We start from the raw sequence: 20,300 nt of genomic DNA on the forward strand, positions 1-20,300 counted from the left end.
TTTTCATTTGTAAATGAAATATGACATAAGGGGACATGATTGTGTGACAGGTTTGACAAGTGTGGATGGACTTGTGATAGCTATTCTTGGCTGTCAACTTGACTACATCTAGAATTAACTATAACCCAAGCAGCTGGGTACACCTGTGAGGAATTGTTTTTAATTAAATTATTTGAAGTATAAAGACCCACCTTTAATCTAGATCTTTTGAGTTGGGAAAGTCGACCTTTAATCTGAGCCACACCTGGTGGCAACCTATATAAAGGACATGGAAGAAGGACTTGCCCTCATCTCATTCTCAATTGACTGGCATTAGAGCCTGCTCATTTGGGATTCCATTGTACACTAAAGACCAGCTGACCACTTGGTTCTTGGACTGTCCGTTGGGAAACAGCCATTGTTGGACTAGCTGGATCACAGTCTGTAAACCACTCTAATAAATCTTTAATCTCGTGTGTGTGTGTGTGTGTGTGTGTGTGTGTGTGTGTGTGTGTGTGTGTGTGTGTGTGTGATTCATTCTACCAGGTCTATTTCTCTAAAAGAGCCCTGACTAATGTGTCACCCAAAAGCATTTTGGAGTCTATAGTTGTTATGTTACTATCTCTGTGCATTCTTCCATCCAAAAACAGTTAATTGTGATCTTCTATGGACCCTGTGTAGGGAGCATCTTCTCACCAGGGCCTGGTCCATGGCCCTGAAGGGGGGATGCTTGCTGTCTCTGGGTTGTGCTGTACTATTCCTAAGTGCTACTTGTTCTGTGTTGGTTAAAGCAGTGGTGGTAAGCTGTTGCAGAGCATGAAGGAGAGGGGGCAGAGTGGGTCCCTTTCTGTCATCTCTTCTCCACGCTGCCCCTGAGAACAAGGGGTGGCTAGTGTGAGGAACTCAAGTCCTTAGCCTGTATTCTAAAACCTAATGAGGCAACCCAAACTAGTCCTGTGCTGTTGTTGTGTTTATGTTCTATATATTTGCTGAACCTGTGATCTTTACTTTAGTGAAACCAACCTGAAGGTGAAGCAGGCCATCTCAGTTACCAGTGATATGGAGGATAACCTGGAGCTGCTGTCTGCCTTTAATGGTGAGCCAGGAAATGGGCTGTCCACCCAAACTTTCATCATCAGAGGCACATCAATACAGGAATTCAAAAGGTTCATTGAAACAATATGCAAGTTGATAGTCCTTGACATGGAAAAAAACATACACAACATAATAGGAGAGGTATGTAGATTACAAAAGCCAGCATATACACATAATGTTAAACATGTCTTGGGGAGACATGTTTACATTCATACACAGGATAAAAAACGTACAGGTTGTAATTCAAAGGCTAATAGCATCTTTCTCTAAACAATGAGTACAGTGTTTCTCAAAAGCCTTTAATTCCAACACTCAGGAGACAGAGGCCAGCCTGAGCTTGGGGCCAGCCTGGTCTACTTAGTGAGTTCCAGGCTAGCCACAGATACTTAGTAAGGCCCTGTCTCAAAAAAAGTTTCATGGTCATTTTAGTATTTTATAAATATTTTACAAGGGACATCCAGCAAGATCGCTCAGAGAATAAAGGCACTTGCTTCTAAGCCCGTGACCTGAGTCTGATACCTGGGACCCACAAGGTGGAAGGACAGGACCAGCCCCCATGTGTTGCTGTCTGGTCTCCACACATGCGCCATTTGCACGTTTCCCCCTCCTCTTACATGCAAAGCAAAATAAATAAAGCCAATAGAAGTTCAAACTATTTACAAAGTACATATTTACTCATCAGGAAGAAGTCAACTGTTTCTATTTTGAAAACAATAATAGGTTCACTTTAGAGTAATATTTTCATTTCTCCGCCTTCATTGTCATTGATCTGACTATACTGATGCTGATAAAGTGCCCTCTTGCGGTTTGTCTGTGTGACCATAGCAATACAGAATTACCGCTTTGTTTTATTTTTGTGCGTTCTAAAGGAATGTAGCGCAAGATAGGGAGAAGCTGAGAAGATAGAGCAAATTATGTTATATGTTGTACTATCTATTGTATGTTGTTTTCCTCCCAAAGTTACAGAGCTAGCAGTCTTCCTCCCTTACTTCCCTGCAGGAGAAGTTCGATGTGAGCCTCCCAACAACAAGTTAGACAAGTTTTCCGGAACCCTGCACTATCTGGGGGACAGCTACTTCCTGAACCATGACCGGCTACTGCTCCGGGGGATGCATCATCAGGAACACGGATTGGTGCTTTGGTTTGGTGATTTATACTGGTACGCTTCCTTATACTGGCTCACCACCCAGTTGTAGATATTTAGTTCTAAGGATTCAGATTAACATTCAAGCATATATCAGAATAGTAGCTTACTGTTGAACTGATGCTGGATGAACATGTGGCTGGAGGAGAAATGAAAGAAGCAATTGAGGGGAAAGGGACTTTGTTCCAGGCAATGTGCTCCTAACATTTCATCTCCTCCTTTCTTAGAGGGTGGCTTTGTGCTCAACACTATAAGGCATTCGTGGGTCCTCCCAGCCATGTGTGGACACAGGAGAGGGTGAACAGAAGAATGCAGACAGATTACCCCCATAAAAAGGACACAGATAGTGCTCATTATGGAGAAGAATATAAAATGTTAACAGGCAGACTTCATGTAAGAGAAAAGCACTGTGTTCGTGGCTAAGAGACCTACTCCAGCCCCACCCAGGGTCCTAAAGGTGAAATGCTTCTCAGGAGCGAAGGAGGGGGTGAGAGACCTCTATAGTACTTCACACACAGTCAGAGGGTCATGCTCTTCATTTCCTGTGGTCTTTATTGTTCTGTTTCTACTCTAATAATCCTGTCCTACTTATAACTTCTCCATGCTTCTTCTTCTATCTAAAAACTCTTCTCCTTCAGGAGCCTTGAAATGATAAAAGTTTCTCTCATTGGCCAAAGCACACCCTAGAGGAAGCGATACGGAGCTGAGCTATTTACCAAGGCAGCACAAGGGTCCAAGGCCACAGGAGAAAAACCATGACCAGACAGGGAGGGCACAGTGCCCAATGACAACTTTAAGATACAGATCTATTGTTAGTAGACTGTCGAGTGAAGAATTAGCATGCTTTTCTTAGTAACCTTGGTAGACATCTACGCCTCTGACCTTGTGCAAGATGTAAAATTTTCTTTTTACAAAAAGCCTTTAGTCTAGTTTGAACTTGCTCTGAGGTGAAAGTATGTTAATTGTGGGCAGTAGTCTGAGGAGGGGAACAAGGCAGGCTGTTAAGAGTTAACATTAGGTAACCCTGCTGTACCTCTTATGGCCCCTGAAGCATCTTGAGATGTCCTTTAGAATCACAAGCCACAATATATAGTGTGAGGGTTTCTTGTTCATGGTGTGGTTGAGAAAGAACCTCTGCTCCACTTTGCACCCTTAGTGGCAACAGACATTAATAACGTTGTTCCTTATCTGTCCCTGTGATAAAATATCACTTGAAAGGGAGGAAAGACATACTTTTTACTCAGTTTTCCAAGGTGTTAGTCCAAGGTTGCTTGATCCTATAGCATTGGACCTGGAGCAAGGCCAAACAACATAGTGGGAGTGTGTGGTGGGAAAAACTGCTCATGTCACAGTGGCCGAGAAGCAGAAGAGTGAGAGGAGGGGCCTTCAGGAGCATGCACTAATAACTTTCAACTACATTCCATACCTTCACGTTTCTAGTGCCCCCAATAGCACCAGCTACTGAAGACCAAGCTGTCAGCAAATGCGCTTTTAGGAGATATTTGAAATATAGGCTTTGACACAACCATGACCACAGTAGGAAGAATTTAGAAAGCCTTATCATAGAGAATGTTACTAAACTTGAATTTCTGGAGGTCATTGCTAGAGCATCCACTCTCAAACACGAGACTTAGTTGTCCTTCTATAGAAAATAAGACAAACACCCTCTGGAGAAGCTGAAGAGTCCAAGGAAGTCTTGGTAGACGTTCCCATCTGACTCTTGGTTTGTTAAAGATAGTGGTGAACTTTGGGGAGTCCCATGCAGGAGTCTCATATTACTATGTGCATCCTGAAGCACTCAGTGCAAACTCGAGTCACTGTCCCTGCTCTGCCGTGCTCAAGTTCCACCATGGGCTCTCCCTCCCTCTTAAAAGCCAGGGTGAGCAGGGCCAGTCTTTCTATAGCTCCTGGGAGATAGGATCCCTGCAGCTGCCTTCAACTTCTCAAGAATCCAAACCTGTGAAGGAAGGCTTCAGAGGATAGAATGCTGCAGCTTATGCTGTGTGTTCCCAATGTTTGCCCACATAGCAGGAAACCCAGTATCCCACATCCTCCTTCATTAGAACACGTATAAAAACCGTAGTCGGATGGTAAAAGGCCACAGAAACCGCTGCTTACAATTTCTTCCTAAACCCACTTATGAATATTTTCTCTCAAACTGCTAGCAGTATCTCTAACTAATAGTTTGCAGGTCAGTTCCATGGACATTCAAGGCTGCCTTACTCACTGTCTGTGAGTGGTTCTAAGATCTGGATTTCTCCCTGTTTTTGCTTAGGGCCAGACACCAAATTAATGCAGAACAGTGGAAAGGCTACCTTCAAACGAACACATATGGACCATCTTATGAATGTCATTGTGGTCTGGGTAAGTTAAACACTTCCCCTGTTTCTTTGCATAGACATATGTCCACAGCTGGCACCTCCAAATCAGAATGAAGTTTTTGAAAGTTGCAAGAAGTTTTATGACCCCACAAGCTAAGGTGTGAGTCGGGAAAGAACAGACTCAATGTACAAGAGTCTAGGTTACTCCTTTTGTGCAAGATAATGACAATTAAGAAACTGTTGCCTTTGATAAATGGGACCAGAGTTAATCAAAGACCCCACTTGAGAAATAAAGATACCGCCTCATATCAGTTTTGATAATTACTGTTAATAACCCTTCACATAGACTAGTAGAACACCGTATTTAAACTCCTCAAAGGAGGCAGAGACAGGAGAAGATCTGATAGCCTTGCTCCAGCCTTATCTGAGTTTCTGCTTCAAGTAGAGCAACTTCCCATTATTCTGTTGTATAATGTTGGAAAAGTAGGGGTTCTTCTGCTTTAAAAAAAAAAAGTCTGAAAATCACTAATAAAGGGAATTATGAGCAAGGGAAAGATATTTCTTAGTTTTAATTTTTAAGAAAATGTACATACAATTTTTGGTATTATTTACCTTCACTAAACTAAACTACTTTCAGATCCTCCCCATCTCTCTACCTACTCAACTCCATGTTCTCTCGCCCCAAAAAATAAAAATAAAGCAAAAGCAAAAGACAAATATCACAACAAACTAAAAAATTATAAGAGAAAAATACCAAAACAAAGCAAAAAATGCACACACAAAAAGAACACGGAGCCCATTTTATGTTGGCCAACTATCCCTGGGCACAGGTCCTTCCCTGGTAAATGGTTGATATACCCAAGTGCATTCCACTGGGGAAAACTGATTTTACCTTTCTCTGGTTGGGGGTAGGACATTGTGTCCACTTTCCCTTCTCTGTGCTAAGATTTTCTCTGGTTTGAACTTCTGCAGGTCTTGTGCCTAATGTCACAGTCTCTATGAGTTAAAGTGTGCATCAATCTGTTTTGTCCTTGGAGTCACCCACCACTTCTGGCTCTTTAAAAAATCTTTCTATCTCCTCTTGTACATAGACCTAAAGCCTTGACTGGTTTGACCATTTAGGTGTCCCATTTAGGGCTGAGTGCTCCAAAGTCTGTCATTCCCTGAGTATTTTCCAGTTGTGTGTCTCCATGTTAATTCTCATCAAGAAAGAAGCAGCCTCTGTGATGAAGGATAAGTGATTCACGGATCTGTAGCACTAGCAATATGTTATGAGTCATTTTATTACTGTGCTCTTTTAGCAGAATAATAGTAATAAATTTATTTTTGGGGACCATGGCCTACCTAGTCCTGGGTCCTTGCCACTTTAGTCATTCAGATATGGCTGCATCTCATGAAGTGGGCCTTAAATGCATTTTCTAAAAGTGGTTGGTTGCCCCCATAACATTTGAGTCACTATTGCACTAGTGTATCTCACAGGCAGGTTGCTGTTGTGGGTCACGGGGTTTTAACTAGGTAATACTGAAGATTACTTTTCTCCTCTGCTAGTATGCAAAGTACCTTCCAGAATCATGAATGCCAGTCAGTAGAGGTGAAGCCTCTAGCTAGGCACCAGCTTGATTTCTCCATGTTTGATGATATAAATAAGTGGTGTCCTCCACAATGGGGCCTCACCATCTGGTTGTGGAGGGTAACGAATAGCTCTGGCAATAGCGTATGGTGTTAGGGGTGCATCTATGGGCCCCTTTGGCCAATGACTCAATAAGATGTAACCCATTCTTGGCACTGGAGGTTTTACTTGGTGGTATAAAATATACAGTTGGGATAGTGTCTCCCTCTATATGTAGTAACTCTACTGAAATTCCTTTCATGTATGTATGTATTTTAGGGAGCTTCTGTGTAGTAGGTTCCCATGTGGCTTTTTAAAAAAGCCTTTAGTATTAATCTTTCTGCCCATATTCCCTCCCATTACAGTGCTCTCCCATCCTCCTCCCCATTTAATCCTCCTATCCTAGTCTCCCTTCCTTGGATGACTCCCTCATTCCTCCGGCCCCCTTACTCACTCCATAACCTCTGTAGATATTCTGATTGAAACACACATCCAAAGTTAACATCCATACATAAGGAAAAATCATGGGCTGGGTGGTGGTGGCACATGCCTTTAGTCCCAGCACTCTAGAGGCAAGTGGATCTTTGTGAGTTCAAGGCCAGTCTGGTCTACAAAGTGAATTCCAGGACAGCCAGAACTAAACAGTGAAACCCCATCTCAAAAAAATAAAAATAAAAATAAAAAAAACAACAACAACAACAAAAAGAACATGGAATATTTGTTTATTGGGGTCTGGGTTACCTCACTCAGGATGATTGTTTCTAGCTTTACTCATTTACCTATAATCACTGTAATTTCATTTTTCTTAATAGCTGAATAATATTCTGTTGAGTAAATGTATCACATTTTCATTATCCATTCATTAGTTGATGGACATTAAAATTTTCAAATTCTTAGATTTTGTGAATAAAGAGAACATCAATAAACATATGAAAAAAGTATTTCTGTATTAATATTTAAAGTTCTTTTGCTGTATGTCCAAGAATGGTATAGGTAGATCTTGTGGTTGGGCAATGTTCAGCTTCCGTAGTATCAGGACCAGTTGGTACTCCTACCAGCAATGAATGAGTGTTTCCCTTTCCCTGGACCCTTGCCAGCATGTACTGTAGTTTATTTGTTTGGGATTTTTTAATTGATCTTGGCTGTTCTAATTGGGGCAACATAAAATCTCAAGCTAGTTTTAATTTGCATTTTCCTGGGAGATAAAAATATTCAACATTCTCTTAAGTAATTCTCAGCTATTTGTGTTTCATCTTTGAAAAACTCTGTTTAGTTCTATATCCCCTTTTTTAAACTAGGTTATTTGTTTTCTTTGTATTCAGTTTTTTGTTTGTTTGTTTGTTTGTTCTTTGTATATTCTGACACTAACCTGTCAGGTGAATGATTAGTAGAGATTGCTTTCCATTCTCTAGGCTGCCACTTTGCTGGAATGATGACATCTTTCTTTTCTCCCTCTTCTTCCCCCACCCCACCTTGGTTCTTTGAGACAGGATTTCTCTATATAACATAACAGCCCTAGTTGTCCTGAAACTTGCTTTGTGGACCAGGCTGGCCTTAAAGTCAGAGATCCACCTGCTTCTGCCTCTTGAGTGCTTGAATTAAAGGTGTGTGCATCACCACCACTGTTAGAAAAGCATGCTCAAAAACCATGCCTGGGTGGGCCTCTTTTGCTGTACAAAAGTTTTTCAGTTTCATGACATCCCACTTGTTAATTGTTGGTTGTAGTGCCTGTGTTGGGTTCTGTTCAGGAAATCTTTTCCTGTGTCAATGAGTTCAAGTGAATTCTCACTTTCTCTTCTATTGTTGTGTTCCTTGATCCACTTGAGTTTTTCACAGAATGATAGACATCGATCTATTTTCATTCTTCTATATGCAGCTATTCAGTTTGACCAGCACCATTTTTTAAAGATGCGGTCTGTTCTCTGGTGTCTTTTCTTTGCTTCTTTGTTAAAATTCAGGTGTCGGTGTGTGGAATTGAGTCTGATCTACACTTTGATTCCATTGAACGACACGTGTTTTTATAAGCTGATACCATGTTGTTTATATTACTATAGCTCTGTAGTGCAACTTGAGATCAGAAACAGTGATGCCTCCAGCAATTCTTTTATTATTCAGAATTGTTTTGGTTATACTGGTTTGTGTGTTTGTGTGTCTCTGTGTATTTCCATATGACATTAAAGATTGGGGATTTTTTTCCATTTTTTTTTTTTTTTATTGGTGGTGGTAGCACACACCTTCAATCCTAATGCACATACCATTAGTCCTATACTCAGGAGGCAGAGGCAGGTGGAGTTTTGTGAGTTCAAGTCCAGCCTGGTCTACAGAGCTAGTTCCAGGGTAGCCACGCCTACATAAAGAAACCCTGTCTCAAAAAATAAAACAAAATTAAAAAAATAAATAAATATTATTGGGTTTTTTTTTTTTTTTAGTTTCTATAAAGAATGTATTGGAATGTGGTAGGATGGCCATGTGAAGAGACCATGACCATGGCAACTCTTATAAAGGAAAACATTTAATTGAGGTGGCAATTTACAGTTCAGAGGTACACTCTATTGTCATCATGGTGGGGAGCATGGTGGCTTGCAGCCAGACATGATGCTGGTTATATCTTGATCAGAAGGCAGCAGGAAGTGGACTGTCTATCACACTGAGCAAAGCTTGAGCAAAGGAGACCTCAAAGCCCGCCCCCACAGTGACACACTTCCTCCAGCAAGATCACACCCACTCCAACAATGCCACTCCCAGTGAACTTATGGGGCCCAGTTACATTCAAACTACCACAGCCATTTTCTTTCTCCTTTCCTTTTTTTATTGAAAATAGATTCTTCTCTCATACATTACATCCTAGTCACAGGTTCCCCTCACTCCACTCCTTCTAGTTCCCCCTACTTTCCCTCTCCTCCAGATTTACTCCCCCTCCATTTCCTCTTCAGATAAGAGCAGACCTCCAAACAGGACAAAATGAGATACAATAAGTCTGGACAAGGCAACCCAATAGGAAGAAAAGAGTCTCAAGAGCAGGCAAAAGAGTCAGAGACACACCCACTCCCCCTGTTAGGAGTCTCATAAAAACACCAAGCTAACAGCCATAACAAATACACAGAGGACCTGGTGCAGACCCTAGCAGGCCCTGTGCTTGCCATTTTAGTCTCTGTGAGCCCGTGCAAGCCCTGCTTAGTTGATTCAGTGGCCCATGTTTTCCTGATAGCCTCCATTCCCTCTGACTCCTGCCATCTTCCCTCTCCATCTTCTATGGGGTTCCTCCATTACCAAGGGGAGGGACTTTATGGAAACCTCCAGTTTAGACTCTCTCTCTGCATAATGTCTGGCTATGGGTCTCTGCACCCCCCCTCCCATCCCCTGCCAGAGGAAACCTCTCTGATGACATTGGAGTATAGCAGAATATCATTAGGAATACACACACACACACACACACACACACACACACACAAACAAACACATGTGTGTGTGTCTGTGTGTGTCTCTGTGTGTGTGTGTGTGTGTGTGTGTGTGTGTGTGTGTGTGTGTGTGTGTTCATTCCTCTACCCTTGTCTCTGGTTTATCCAGTCTGCAGTTCCTGGCCCTCTAGGCAGTGTTGGGCATGTGCTCCCTCTTGCAGCATGAGCCTCAAACCAGACATTGGTTGGCCACTCCCACGAGCTCTGCCCAACCATTGCCCCAGCACATCTTTCTGTAAGGAGAGATTATAGTTGGATGATTTTGTGGCTGGATTGGTGTCCAGGTTTCTCTTTCCATAGCCCATGGGTACTTTCTCCAAGCCCACACCAGCTTGACATTTCTACATTCAGTGAGCTGTGTAGAAGTTGTCCTCAGCAATGGGGCCCTGCTTTCAGTTTTCAGAGAGCAACCGTCTGGGTTGTTTAGGGATTTCCACAGAATCTCCTTGACCAACAACTCAACTGAATATAGCCCAGTCCCACCGCTGGAAGCCTTGTCTGGCTACAAATGATGGCCAGTTCAGACTCCATATCCTCCATTACTAGGAGTCCTCACTGGGACCACCCTGATAAACCTTTTCTGAACAAGGGAATTTTTAAAATGCTTAGTGGTCATAGCTAGGACTGAAGTGGTGGCTTTGGCTGCTGGCTCCACCCCCTTTGGCTTTCCAACATGGCAGGGGTACATTTACCGCCAACTCTTTGAGCCATGCTCGTTGCCCCAGCTGTAGGGATGCAGCAGGTCCATGCTGCCATTAAGCACCTTGTAGCATGTTCCTCACAAATCCCATTGAAGTGCTCCCATAGCAAGACCTGGCCAGCCATTTGTGCTGCCACCATGAATCAGGAAGCCATCTCTTAAAGTGGCCAGGACTCTACCTGCCTCCAGAGCTCACCTGAGAAAATGTTGCTACCAAGAAGCCATGCTTGACTAGTTCTTTTGTGTTTAGAATCCCTTTTTAAGCTTTTGTCACGTTTTACATGGAAAATTTTGCCAAACATGGGGGTGCCACATGTAGTTGAATGTTTTTCTGTGTCCCACTGGTCTCCCTGGACTAGTTTCTCTTCTGCTCATGGGCCCCACAGCTGCTTATCAAATAATCACTTAGAAGACAATAGTAAGTATAATTGTTTGGCCAATGGCTCGGGCTTATTACTGGCTAGCTCTCTCATATAAGTTAACCCATCTGTGTATCACCTCGTGGCCATGGCTTACTGGTGATGTCCTGGTATCTTACCCCTTTGGTGGTTACATGGCATCTCTCTGACTCTGCCTTCTTTCTTTCACTATCTCTGTTTGGATTTCCACCTACCTATATTATGCTTGGCCATTGGCCAAATCAGCTTTATTTATCAACCAATAAAAGCAACACATATTTACAGCATACAGAGGGACATCCCACATCAGTAGAGTACTCACATTATATGTTTAAGGTTATGGATGCAATCCCCAGCACTACAAAAAATATAAGTAAGAAAAGTTTTAAAAATTATCCTTCCTTTTCAAAGTCCTTTTAGATGCAGTGCACACAGCTTTAAAAATTAGGAAGGCTTGTGGAGCTTTAAGAGTGGACACAAGCATCCACTCTTTTTCTGCTGCGGAGTGCTGAGCCTTAGCAGTAAGCAGAGGTCCATGTCCATGTCCTGACTTTTTTTTAATGAAACAGATGATCACAGTCAGTAACTATGGAAAGTGATATTCTTAGCAACATCAGGAGTATGTGATGTCACTCAGAAAGCTAGGCCACATAATCAAAATCATCTTCAAAACAGGACATCTCCCGTCAGCCTAGACAGACTCAAGTGTTTGTGCGTCTGTCTGAAGAGCACTGGCAGTTAGTACTTGACATCTGTAGTGGGATTTTTAAAGTATTTTCACTTTATTAATTATAGCTTTATTATAAACAATGAAAAATCAAGAAATTCATTAATTGAAGCAGAATACTGGCAAGTATTATAAAATTCCACAGGAAAAAAAACAGCAAAGGCAAGTCTATGACCCTCAGATCATATTATTGCATATTATGGTTTATGTGTAAAATGTTCCCAGAAGACTAGTGTATTTGAGAACTGTGTCCCCCTACAGTTTGGGGAATTATGGAACCTTTATAAGCTGGGCTCTGCTCGAAGGAAATGACACACGATGGGACAGCTTTGGGGGTTGCAGCCCAGCTCCACTCTGGCTCCAGCCCATTCCCCGGTGTGCCACAGCCTTCTCTACCTGTGTGGTCTGCATGTCTAAACTATAAGAATCAGTCCTTCCTTGAAGTACTTCTTTCAAGTGCTTTTTCTCCCCAACAAGAAACAAGTACACTGAGAACCCAGTGTGTGCCAGATGCTGTAAGAATCATGTGTGTCAGTTATGTGAGAGGATTCCAGTTCTGAAGCATTAAGACCATTGAGGGGAGGTGTCCTTATCAATGCACACTAGTTGTAAGTTTCATTCAGTGGTCATATCTGGGGCTAGGGAAATTGCTCAGTCAATAAAGTGCTTGCCTTGAAAACGGGGGGACCTGAGTTTGAACTCCAGAAATCACATACAATATGAGATGTGAGAGAAATGCCCCCCTTGTTATCCCAGCTCTTGGGAGGCAAAGGCAGGAAGATCTCTGGGACTTGCTGGCCAGCTAGGCTAACCTGACTAGTGAGCTCCAAGTCAGTGAGAGAAAAGGAGATGGTTGGTATTCCTAAAGATGGCATCCTCTGGCCTACACACACAGATAAACACGCGTGTAAATTCATGTGCACAAACATTAACATGGACATATTTTAAAAAAAATAGTCACATCTATCCAGCTAGACAAAACTTCTCAGCATCGAGGCTCTTTTTCTTGTACTTTATGTCTTCTAGGGAAGAAAAAAAATTAAATGTGTGTCAAGTCCTGTTTAAAGATTGCAGATTGGCATGGAAAGTAGGTATGGGTGAGGGTGCTGGAGAGATGGCTCAGCAATTAAGAGCGCTTGCTACTTTTCTCTTGTACCCATGCTCAGTTCCTAGCACCCGCAGCAGACAGCTTACAACTACCTGTAGGTCCAGCTTCAGGTGATTTGATGCCCTCTTTTGGCCTTCGCAGGCACACACTCGCACACACACATATAAGTCTTTTTCAAAAACGTTATTAAACCGTTTAGAAGAACAAAGGGGGCAGATAAGAGGGAAGAGAGGTGAGAAAGGTGAATGTCAGAAATGGGAGGGAAATATGTCCGACATACAGCGTATACATGCATGAAAAGTTTAAAGTGTACAAACAAATAAATTTAGTGTTAAGGGGTTGCATGGCAACCATATGTGAAGAAATAAAAAGCCTGTAGCCAGAGATTGTGAGTGAATTCCAGGCCAGCAGAGCTACATAGCAAGACCATGCCTCAAAGGGCACAGAGGAAAAGAGGAGGAGGAATATGGAGGAGGAAACGGATCAAGAAAAACAGGAAAAGGAGAAGATTCTCAGCCTCCAGAGAGGGTTTGGGAATCAGAATAGCATTTGACCTCCTCAGCAGCAGCATCAAGACCACATCAGCATCTACAATAGTTTGTCTAGAAATGACTTGCTGCCTCTAATCCAACAATCAGATAAGCAGTGAAATCTAAAATGGAGGCTGGGGAGATGGCTCAGTGGCTAAGGGCACTACCTGCTCTCCCAGAGGACCCAGGTTCAATTTCCAGCACCCACGAGGCAGCTCACAGCCCTCTATAACTTCACTCACAGGGGATCTGAGGCCTCTTCTGGCTTCTACTGAACAAGGCACATACACAGACATACGTGGAGGCAAACATCCATACATATAAAATAAAAATTAAAAACAAAGTATAAAGAAGCATCTGTATGTGTCTTTGACCATCGCGGAAATACAAACCAAATCATATTAGGGGACCAAGTGGCTACACTCAGATCCCATTTTACCTCAGTGAGAATGGCTGTCATCATGAAAGCAAAACAATGGCAAGAACACCATGAAAAAAGAATTCTTATGTTCTACTGGTGGGGATATAAATGAGTACAACCGTTATGAAAAGCCATGTGGAGGCTTCAGAGACAGTAGAAGTGGGGTTCCCACTTGCCACAGCTGTAGCACTCCCTGAATATAGACCCGAAGGAATCAAAGTCAGCATTCAGACTCTTTGTAACCGCGCCCTCCAGGAGCTGCAGGGGCAGTGGGCCCGTGGTCTACCTTCCAGCTTTAGCAGATTCTGAACTGCTTACATGATTTCCTCACCGCCCTCTCTTCAGCTGCTGCCAGCCAAAGCCACACCGCTCAGCATGTTTAAGTGGCAGCCCCCTCCCCCCACATCACTACTGGAGTGATTAGGAGCCTGGACTCTGCTCACAAGGCTTTGGTAGAATATTCTCCCACTCTGAATATCGAGTTCCTACTCCACCATCGGCAGTTTCCATCAATATCACACAACCTGTGCGTTGTCTGGTAGTCAGAACCTCCCTTCAAACACACACAGATGGCTCCTGCTGGCCTGCCTTCCTTGTCCTGTGCTACTAGGGTCTCCATCTCCAAGAAAACACACGTAGGTAGAGCTAAGACTCCAGAAGGTGGGATGAAGAAGCACATTCCTTAGATGAATGTTCGCCTAATTCATATTCTGCTTTTTTGTTTTGATTTCTATGCAGATTTTCCTGGTTTTAGGTGCAATGTGCCTTCTGCTGTCCATTGGACATGGCATTTGGGAGAGCAACAAAGGCTACTTCTTCCAGGAATTTCTCCCATGGCAACATTATATTGCTTCATCGGCTACAAGTTCTGCCCTCGTTTTCTGGTCCTACTTCATAGTCCTCAACACCATGGTTCCCATTTCCCTCTATGTCAGGTAAGGCATCTTTGATTGTTGTTTGCAGGGCAGGGGATGACTCTATACTTCTTGTTTTAATAACCAACTAGAGTATGATCTTTTAGAAAGTATGTACTATCATCTTTATTTTTTTAAAGACAAGAGCTTGCTATGTTGCCCAAGCTGACTTCAAACTTCAGATCCTCCTGCCTCAGCCTCCGTAGACTTCAAACTTCAGATCCTCCTGCCTCAGCCTCCATAGTCCTAGCTCACTATGTATCCTTTGTTTCTTTTCTTTCCACAGGCTTAGTGTATCAAATACTCTGAGGAGTAGCTAAAAACTGCATAAATATTTTTCATGTCTAGAACACTGTGCTAGATAGTATATGATTTATAATAGGATAATTTTCTGTGCCCTTAAGTAACCTGTAAGTGACTAGATAAGACATGCAAACACCTGAAACAAATAGTAAAAAGAAGCACAAACTTGGTATTGCTTAATTATGCCAGGCAGCCTTCCTTTATCATAGAGGCAGATCCTAAACATTCGCTCTCCAGTCAGCTATGCAGAATGAAGAATATATTTTCCCATTTAAAAAAAGAGAGAGCAAAAGTAGAAAATAGGCAAGGTAGTTTCAACAATGAACCCACAGGCTCTTACATGTGAATGCTTAGCAGGGCTAGAGATGAGGCGTGGTCTTGTTAGAGGAGGTGTGTCACTGGAGGTGGGCTCTGAGGTACAAAAGCCCCATGCCAGGCCCCCTATCTCCTTCTCTCCCTGCTGCCTGTGGGTCAGGATGTAAAGCTCTCAGCTCCGGGGCCATGCCTGCCTGTGTGCCCCATGTTTCCTGATGTGATGATAATGGACTCACCCTCTGAAACTATAAGCCAGCCCCTAATTAAATGCTTTCTTTTATAAGTGTTGCCTCCTTGGTCATGATATCTCTTTTTTAAAAAAATAGAATGCAACTAAGACAATAGTTATAAGTTGAGTTCCCCATATAAGTTTTCTTTTTAAAAAATTATAACTTTATTTCATTTATTATTCTGAATTAAAGTTTTCTAAGTTTTCATAATGTTTGGAATATGCTGTAATAGTCCCTATTTCATCTCTAATTTTATTAGTTTGAATTTTTTCTTTTTCCTTTGATTATTATAGTTAGGTGTTTGTAAATTTTATTTATCTTTTCAAAGAACAAGTGTGTGTGTGTGTGTGTGTGTGTGTGTGTGTGCTCTTTTCCATGTCTCCTAAAACATGGCCTCTGATATCCCAACCCAGAAAGCATTTTTCATAACTGAATTTCCACCTAGTTTGGGCCAAGTCCTCTACTAGGTGCTAGGGATAAAAAACTGACCAATAAGACATCACTTTCTCTAAAGAATCTTGCTCTTAGCTGAGGAAACCAATAAATAATTACAGTACAATATGAAAATTCTGTAATCAAAATATGCATGAGTATTGTAAACACTTTAAGAAGGAATATATCAGTTCTTCCCAGGGAGGCTTAGGGCGGTTTGTAGGAAAGATAATCCTCAAACTGTATTTGAAAAATAAGTTCATAGGTACAAGGGGAAGAAATTTCCTCAAAGTTGGACCAAGGTGTTACATCCTAAAGAATATAAATTACAAGCAAGGGAGTTTGGATTTTATCCTAGAAGCAGTAAAGACCCAACCAAGACCGTCCTAAGAAATAATGTGAATTTTTAATATAATTATATACAACTATATAATATTACATAATATAAATATCATATGATAATTGGCATATTAATTATAGTAATATTTTGTTTATGATATAACAAATAAAACTTGCCTGAAGATCAGAATGCAAAGCTAGCTGGCCACAGCCATAGAGTGGTGGTACACACCCTTAATCCCAGCATTCAGGAGACCAACGCAGATGGATCTCTGTGAGTTCAAGGCCACCCTGGGCTACATGAGAGTGGATCATGTAGAGAGTCTAAAAGAGAAACAGAGCTCACACCTTTAATCCCAGCACTAGGGAGGTGGAGACAGGGGTGATATGTCTGGGCAGAGAGTAGAATGTAAGTAAGCAGGAGACAGGAACTCAGTGCAGTCTGAGGTTTGGTGGAGAGCAGAGCATCTGGAGATGCAGTCTGAGGACAGGATCGCCCTTTTGGTCTGAGCATTGTTAGAGGTAAGAACTCTCTAGTGACTGGCTGCTTTGCTTCTCTGAACTTCAGCTTCAAACCCCATATCTGTTTCTGGATTTTTATTATTCATGCTACAATTAATTATATGATCTTTGTTTATGCATTCTATAATATAATGTGTTATATTATTATAATAAATTCTCCCTGTATATGACACGAACTCTCGAGCTCTAAATACTTTTTTAAAAATCTGAAAATGGGAACTGGAGAGGTGGCTCAGTGTTTAAGCTCTCCTCCTGCTCTTATAAAAGATCAAAGGCTCAGTTCCTGGCACCTACATGGTAGCTCACAAAGATTTTTATTTCCAGTTTCAGGGGATTTAATGCCCTCTTCTGACCTCTGAGGAAACCAGGCAACATGGTGCACACACATACATGCAGGCAAAACAAAAATTACAATAAGAAAATTAGAATTATCTCAAGATAAACTACAATAAGAAGCAGACACGGGAGGAAAAAAGGACAGACAAGTTGGTTCACCTTGGGATACAAAGATCAAAAAATGTAATACAACACATAAACAGACTTGGCAGAAGTCACATGATCATCTCCGTAGATGCAGAGAAAACTGGAGGAGTAGTTGTACACCAGGGACCCAAGATGTTGCCTCTCAAGTGGAAGCCTGGGCCCTTGCCACTTTTCCAGTACCTTTGACTCAGCCGAAGATGGCTTAAATGGGAGCATCACCTTCAGGACACATTGATGGATGTGGTTTGAGTCACTGAACTTAAGCAAGATCAGCAAACAGCTATCCTAATTTCAGGCCCACTCCCAAGAACTCACTTTTAGGAGCCGGGTTGGGTATTGGGCCCCTCATCTTCTAGTATTATGTTTCAAAACAGAGAGAGAAAGGAAATATTTATCCAGGAAGGAAGATTGGGCTGAATATTTAACCTCTGGTATTAACTTTGCTGTATTCTTGAATAAATAAATCTTCTACTTATCGCTGAAGCAAAGAGAAAAAATTTGAGGTTAATACCCCTTCATAATAGAAACCCTGAAGAAAATGGGAAAAGGAAAACACCTCAACACGGTAAAAAGCTGTGTGTGACAAGCCAACAACCAAAATCATAGTAAGTGGGAGATGCCGACAGCGTTTCCTCTAAAATCTAGAGTGAAACAAGGGTGCCTACTCTCTCCACTGGTTTGGGGTCTTTTTTCATATATATGTATGTATAGAATGCATGTATATATATATACATATATGCATGTACACATATGTGAGGGGTGCTGCTTACATACTTATGTGTGGAAACCAAAACTTAGTACCATGAGTTTTCCTCAGTCACTCTCCACCTTATTGGTTGAGATGGGTCTCTTGTTGAGCCATCTCAGCTGAACCCAGAGCTCACTGACACAAACTAGTGTAACTAGCCTGCTTGCTCTGGGGATCGCCTATCTTCACCGTTCAAGTATGAAAATTACAGGCGGGTCACCAGACCCCTCAGCTCTAATCCTTGCAATCACATAGCAAATGCTGTATCATTAAACCATCATCCTAGCCCTTCACTCTTGTGCAATATAGTCTTTGGAGTCTTATCTAGACCAATAAGACAGGAAAGAGAAATAAAAGAGATACAATTAGGAAAGGAAGTTAAATGGTCCTTATTTGCAGATGACATGATAGTATAAAGACACTAAAGACTTCATCAGAAAAGTCATATCTAATTTAAAAAGCAGTTATAAAAGTATCAGGATACAAATGCAAGACAAATTAGTAGCTTTTCTATAAACTAATAATAAAGTTTTCAAGTAAGGAATTGGAGGGAGGGGTTCTTATTCACAGTAACTCAAAAAAAAAAATAAAACTAAAAATTCAACCTATCTAAGGAGGAAAGACCTCTACAATGAAAATTTTAAACATTTAATAAATAAGACACCAGAAGATGGAAAATCCTTCTGTTCTTCTGTTCTGGCAGAATTAGTATTATGAAGTCAGTAGTTCCAAAAGGAGTTTTGCAGATTCAGCACAATCTCCATCAAAATTCCAATGACATTCTTAATGACCCTAGAAAAAAAGTACTAAAATTAATGTGGAAGTATAAGAGACTTTGAGTAGCCTAAACAGGAAAACAAAAACCAAATAAGCAAAAGCCCAATGCTGGGGTTTCACCATGTCTGATCTCATATTGTAGAGCTATAGCAACAAAAACAGCATGACCCTGGCACAGGAATAGATTTGGTGATTAGTGGGGTGAGAGAGAAGACCTAGAAATCAGTCCCCACAACCACACCCAACTATTCCTTAATAAATGTGTCAAAAAATTCACTGGAGGAAATTGTGTGGTAAGCAAAGTAAGTCAGACTCAATTACTGCATGTCTTCTTTCCTATATGGAACCTAGATTTAAGTGTGTGTGTGTGTGTGTGTGTGTGTGTGTGTGTGTGTGTGTGCACGCGTGTGTAAGGGGGAAGAGGAGATTTTAAGGGAAGAGGCAAAAAGAGGGTAATGAAATGGATTTGGCCTGAAAGCAGAATTCATGGACAATTCATGGGAAGTAAAGGGAGTAGGAAGAGGGTAAAAAGACAGAAGCCAGTGGGGCAGGGGCAAACAAGAACAAAATATTATGAAAATGCCATATTGAAGCTCATTGTTTTGTATGCTTACTCAAAATGTGACCCTGGCTGGCTCGGAACTCACTCTGTGGACGAGGCTGGCCTCGAACTCACGGAGATCCATCTGCCTTTACCCCTGAGTGCTGGGATTAAAGGTGTGTGCCACTATGCCTGGATGTATGCTCACTTAAGATTGATGCACTGCAATATGTGAGAACCACTGATATGGAGGGAGATCAATCGGAGACAGACCACAGTGGCCCAGTGCTGCCTGGAAATAGATCAAAGGATGAAACCATAAAGCCACCTCTGGTTTTCACAGCATCTTTCTTTTTCCCGAAACAAGAAATATCTGACTATTGCAAGTTTCTCTCATTCCAATGTGACCACAGTAAATAAAAAGCTTTTTTTTTTTTTTTACATAAGCTTTTGTAAATTAACTGCTACTTCAAAGATATATTTTAATTGACTTTCTCTAAATACAATGCAGAAGATGAATGGAAGCAAAGTATGTCTCAGACAAATTTATCAGGGTCCTGATGAGAAAACCTTGCAAAATAGCAGTCCAGGTCAGAGTTATAATGGGCTGGCTATCATGGAAAAGTCCTTCAGAAGGTACACCCCCAGGGAAGACACTTTTTCCACATGCAGACCCTCACCTATCATGGACCTATAGGAAGGGAAACCAAAATAATATATTTGCTTGTCCTGCTCTGACCAGGACCCTTTTTTTTCTTGCTTTCTTCTTAGTGTTGAAATAATAAGACTGGGCAACAGTTACTATATCAACTGGGATCGGCAGATGTTTTATGCACCAAAGAACATCCCAGCACAGGCTCGCACCACCACTCTTAATGAAGAACTCGGCCAAGTTAAGTATGTGTTCTCTGACAAGACAGGAACTCTGACTGAGAATGTGATGGTTTTCAACAAATGCTCTATCAATGGGAAGACCTACGGTATGTGCACATTACTGCTCTCCCTGAGTCTGAGGGGGAGTCTGTCCGACAGACTGCTTTCAAATATAACTACATCTACAAAGCCTCTGGAATCATATTTATTTATATTAAATTGCATTAAATTATTATATATTAAATTATATTATAGATTAGATTTATTCTCACAACCCTTTATGAATGAAGCTGGGAGTGGTCTTCCCCCAGAGAACTGCTCACCAATAGGTTG

The 20,300-nt window shown here is 41.6% G+C and overlaps 1 protein-coding gene across 1 annotated transcript in view; it reads left to right on the forward strand.

Moving 5' to 3' along the window:
- LOC127225865 (phospholipid-transporting ATPase FetA-like) overlaps nt 1-20,300 on the forward strand; it is a 115,642-nt gene that overhangs the window by 67,722 nt on the left and 27,620 nt on the right. Inside the window, 6 exon segments of the mRNA XM_051189490.1 lie at nt 993-1,075; nt 2,074-2,180; nt 2,182-2,233; nt 4,494-4,582; nt 14,229-14,425; nt 19,866-20,074. Coding sequence (XP_051045447.1) covers nt 993-1,075; nt 2,074-2,180; nt 2,182-2,233; nt 4,494-4,582; nt 14,229-14,425; nt 19,866-20,074 — 737 coding nt within the window.

Source organism: Phodopus roborovskii, unplaced genomic scaffold (genome assembly GCF_943737965.1).
Source record: "Phodopus roborovskii unplaced genomic scaffold, PHOROB, whole genome shotgun sequence".
Taxonomy (NCBI): Eukaryota; Metazoa; Chordata; class Mammalia; order Rodentia; family Cricetidae; genus Phodopus; species Phodopus roborovskii.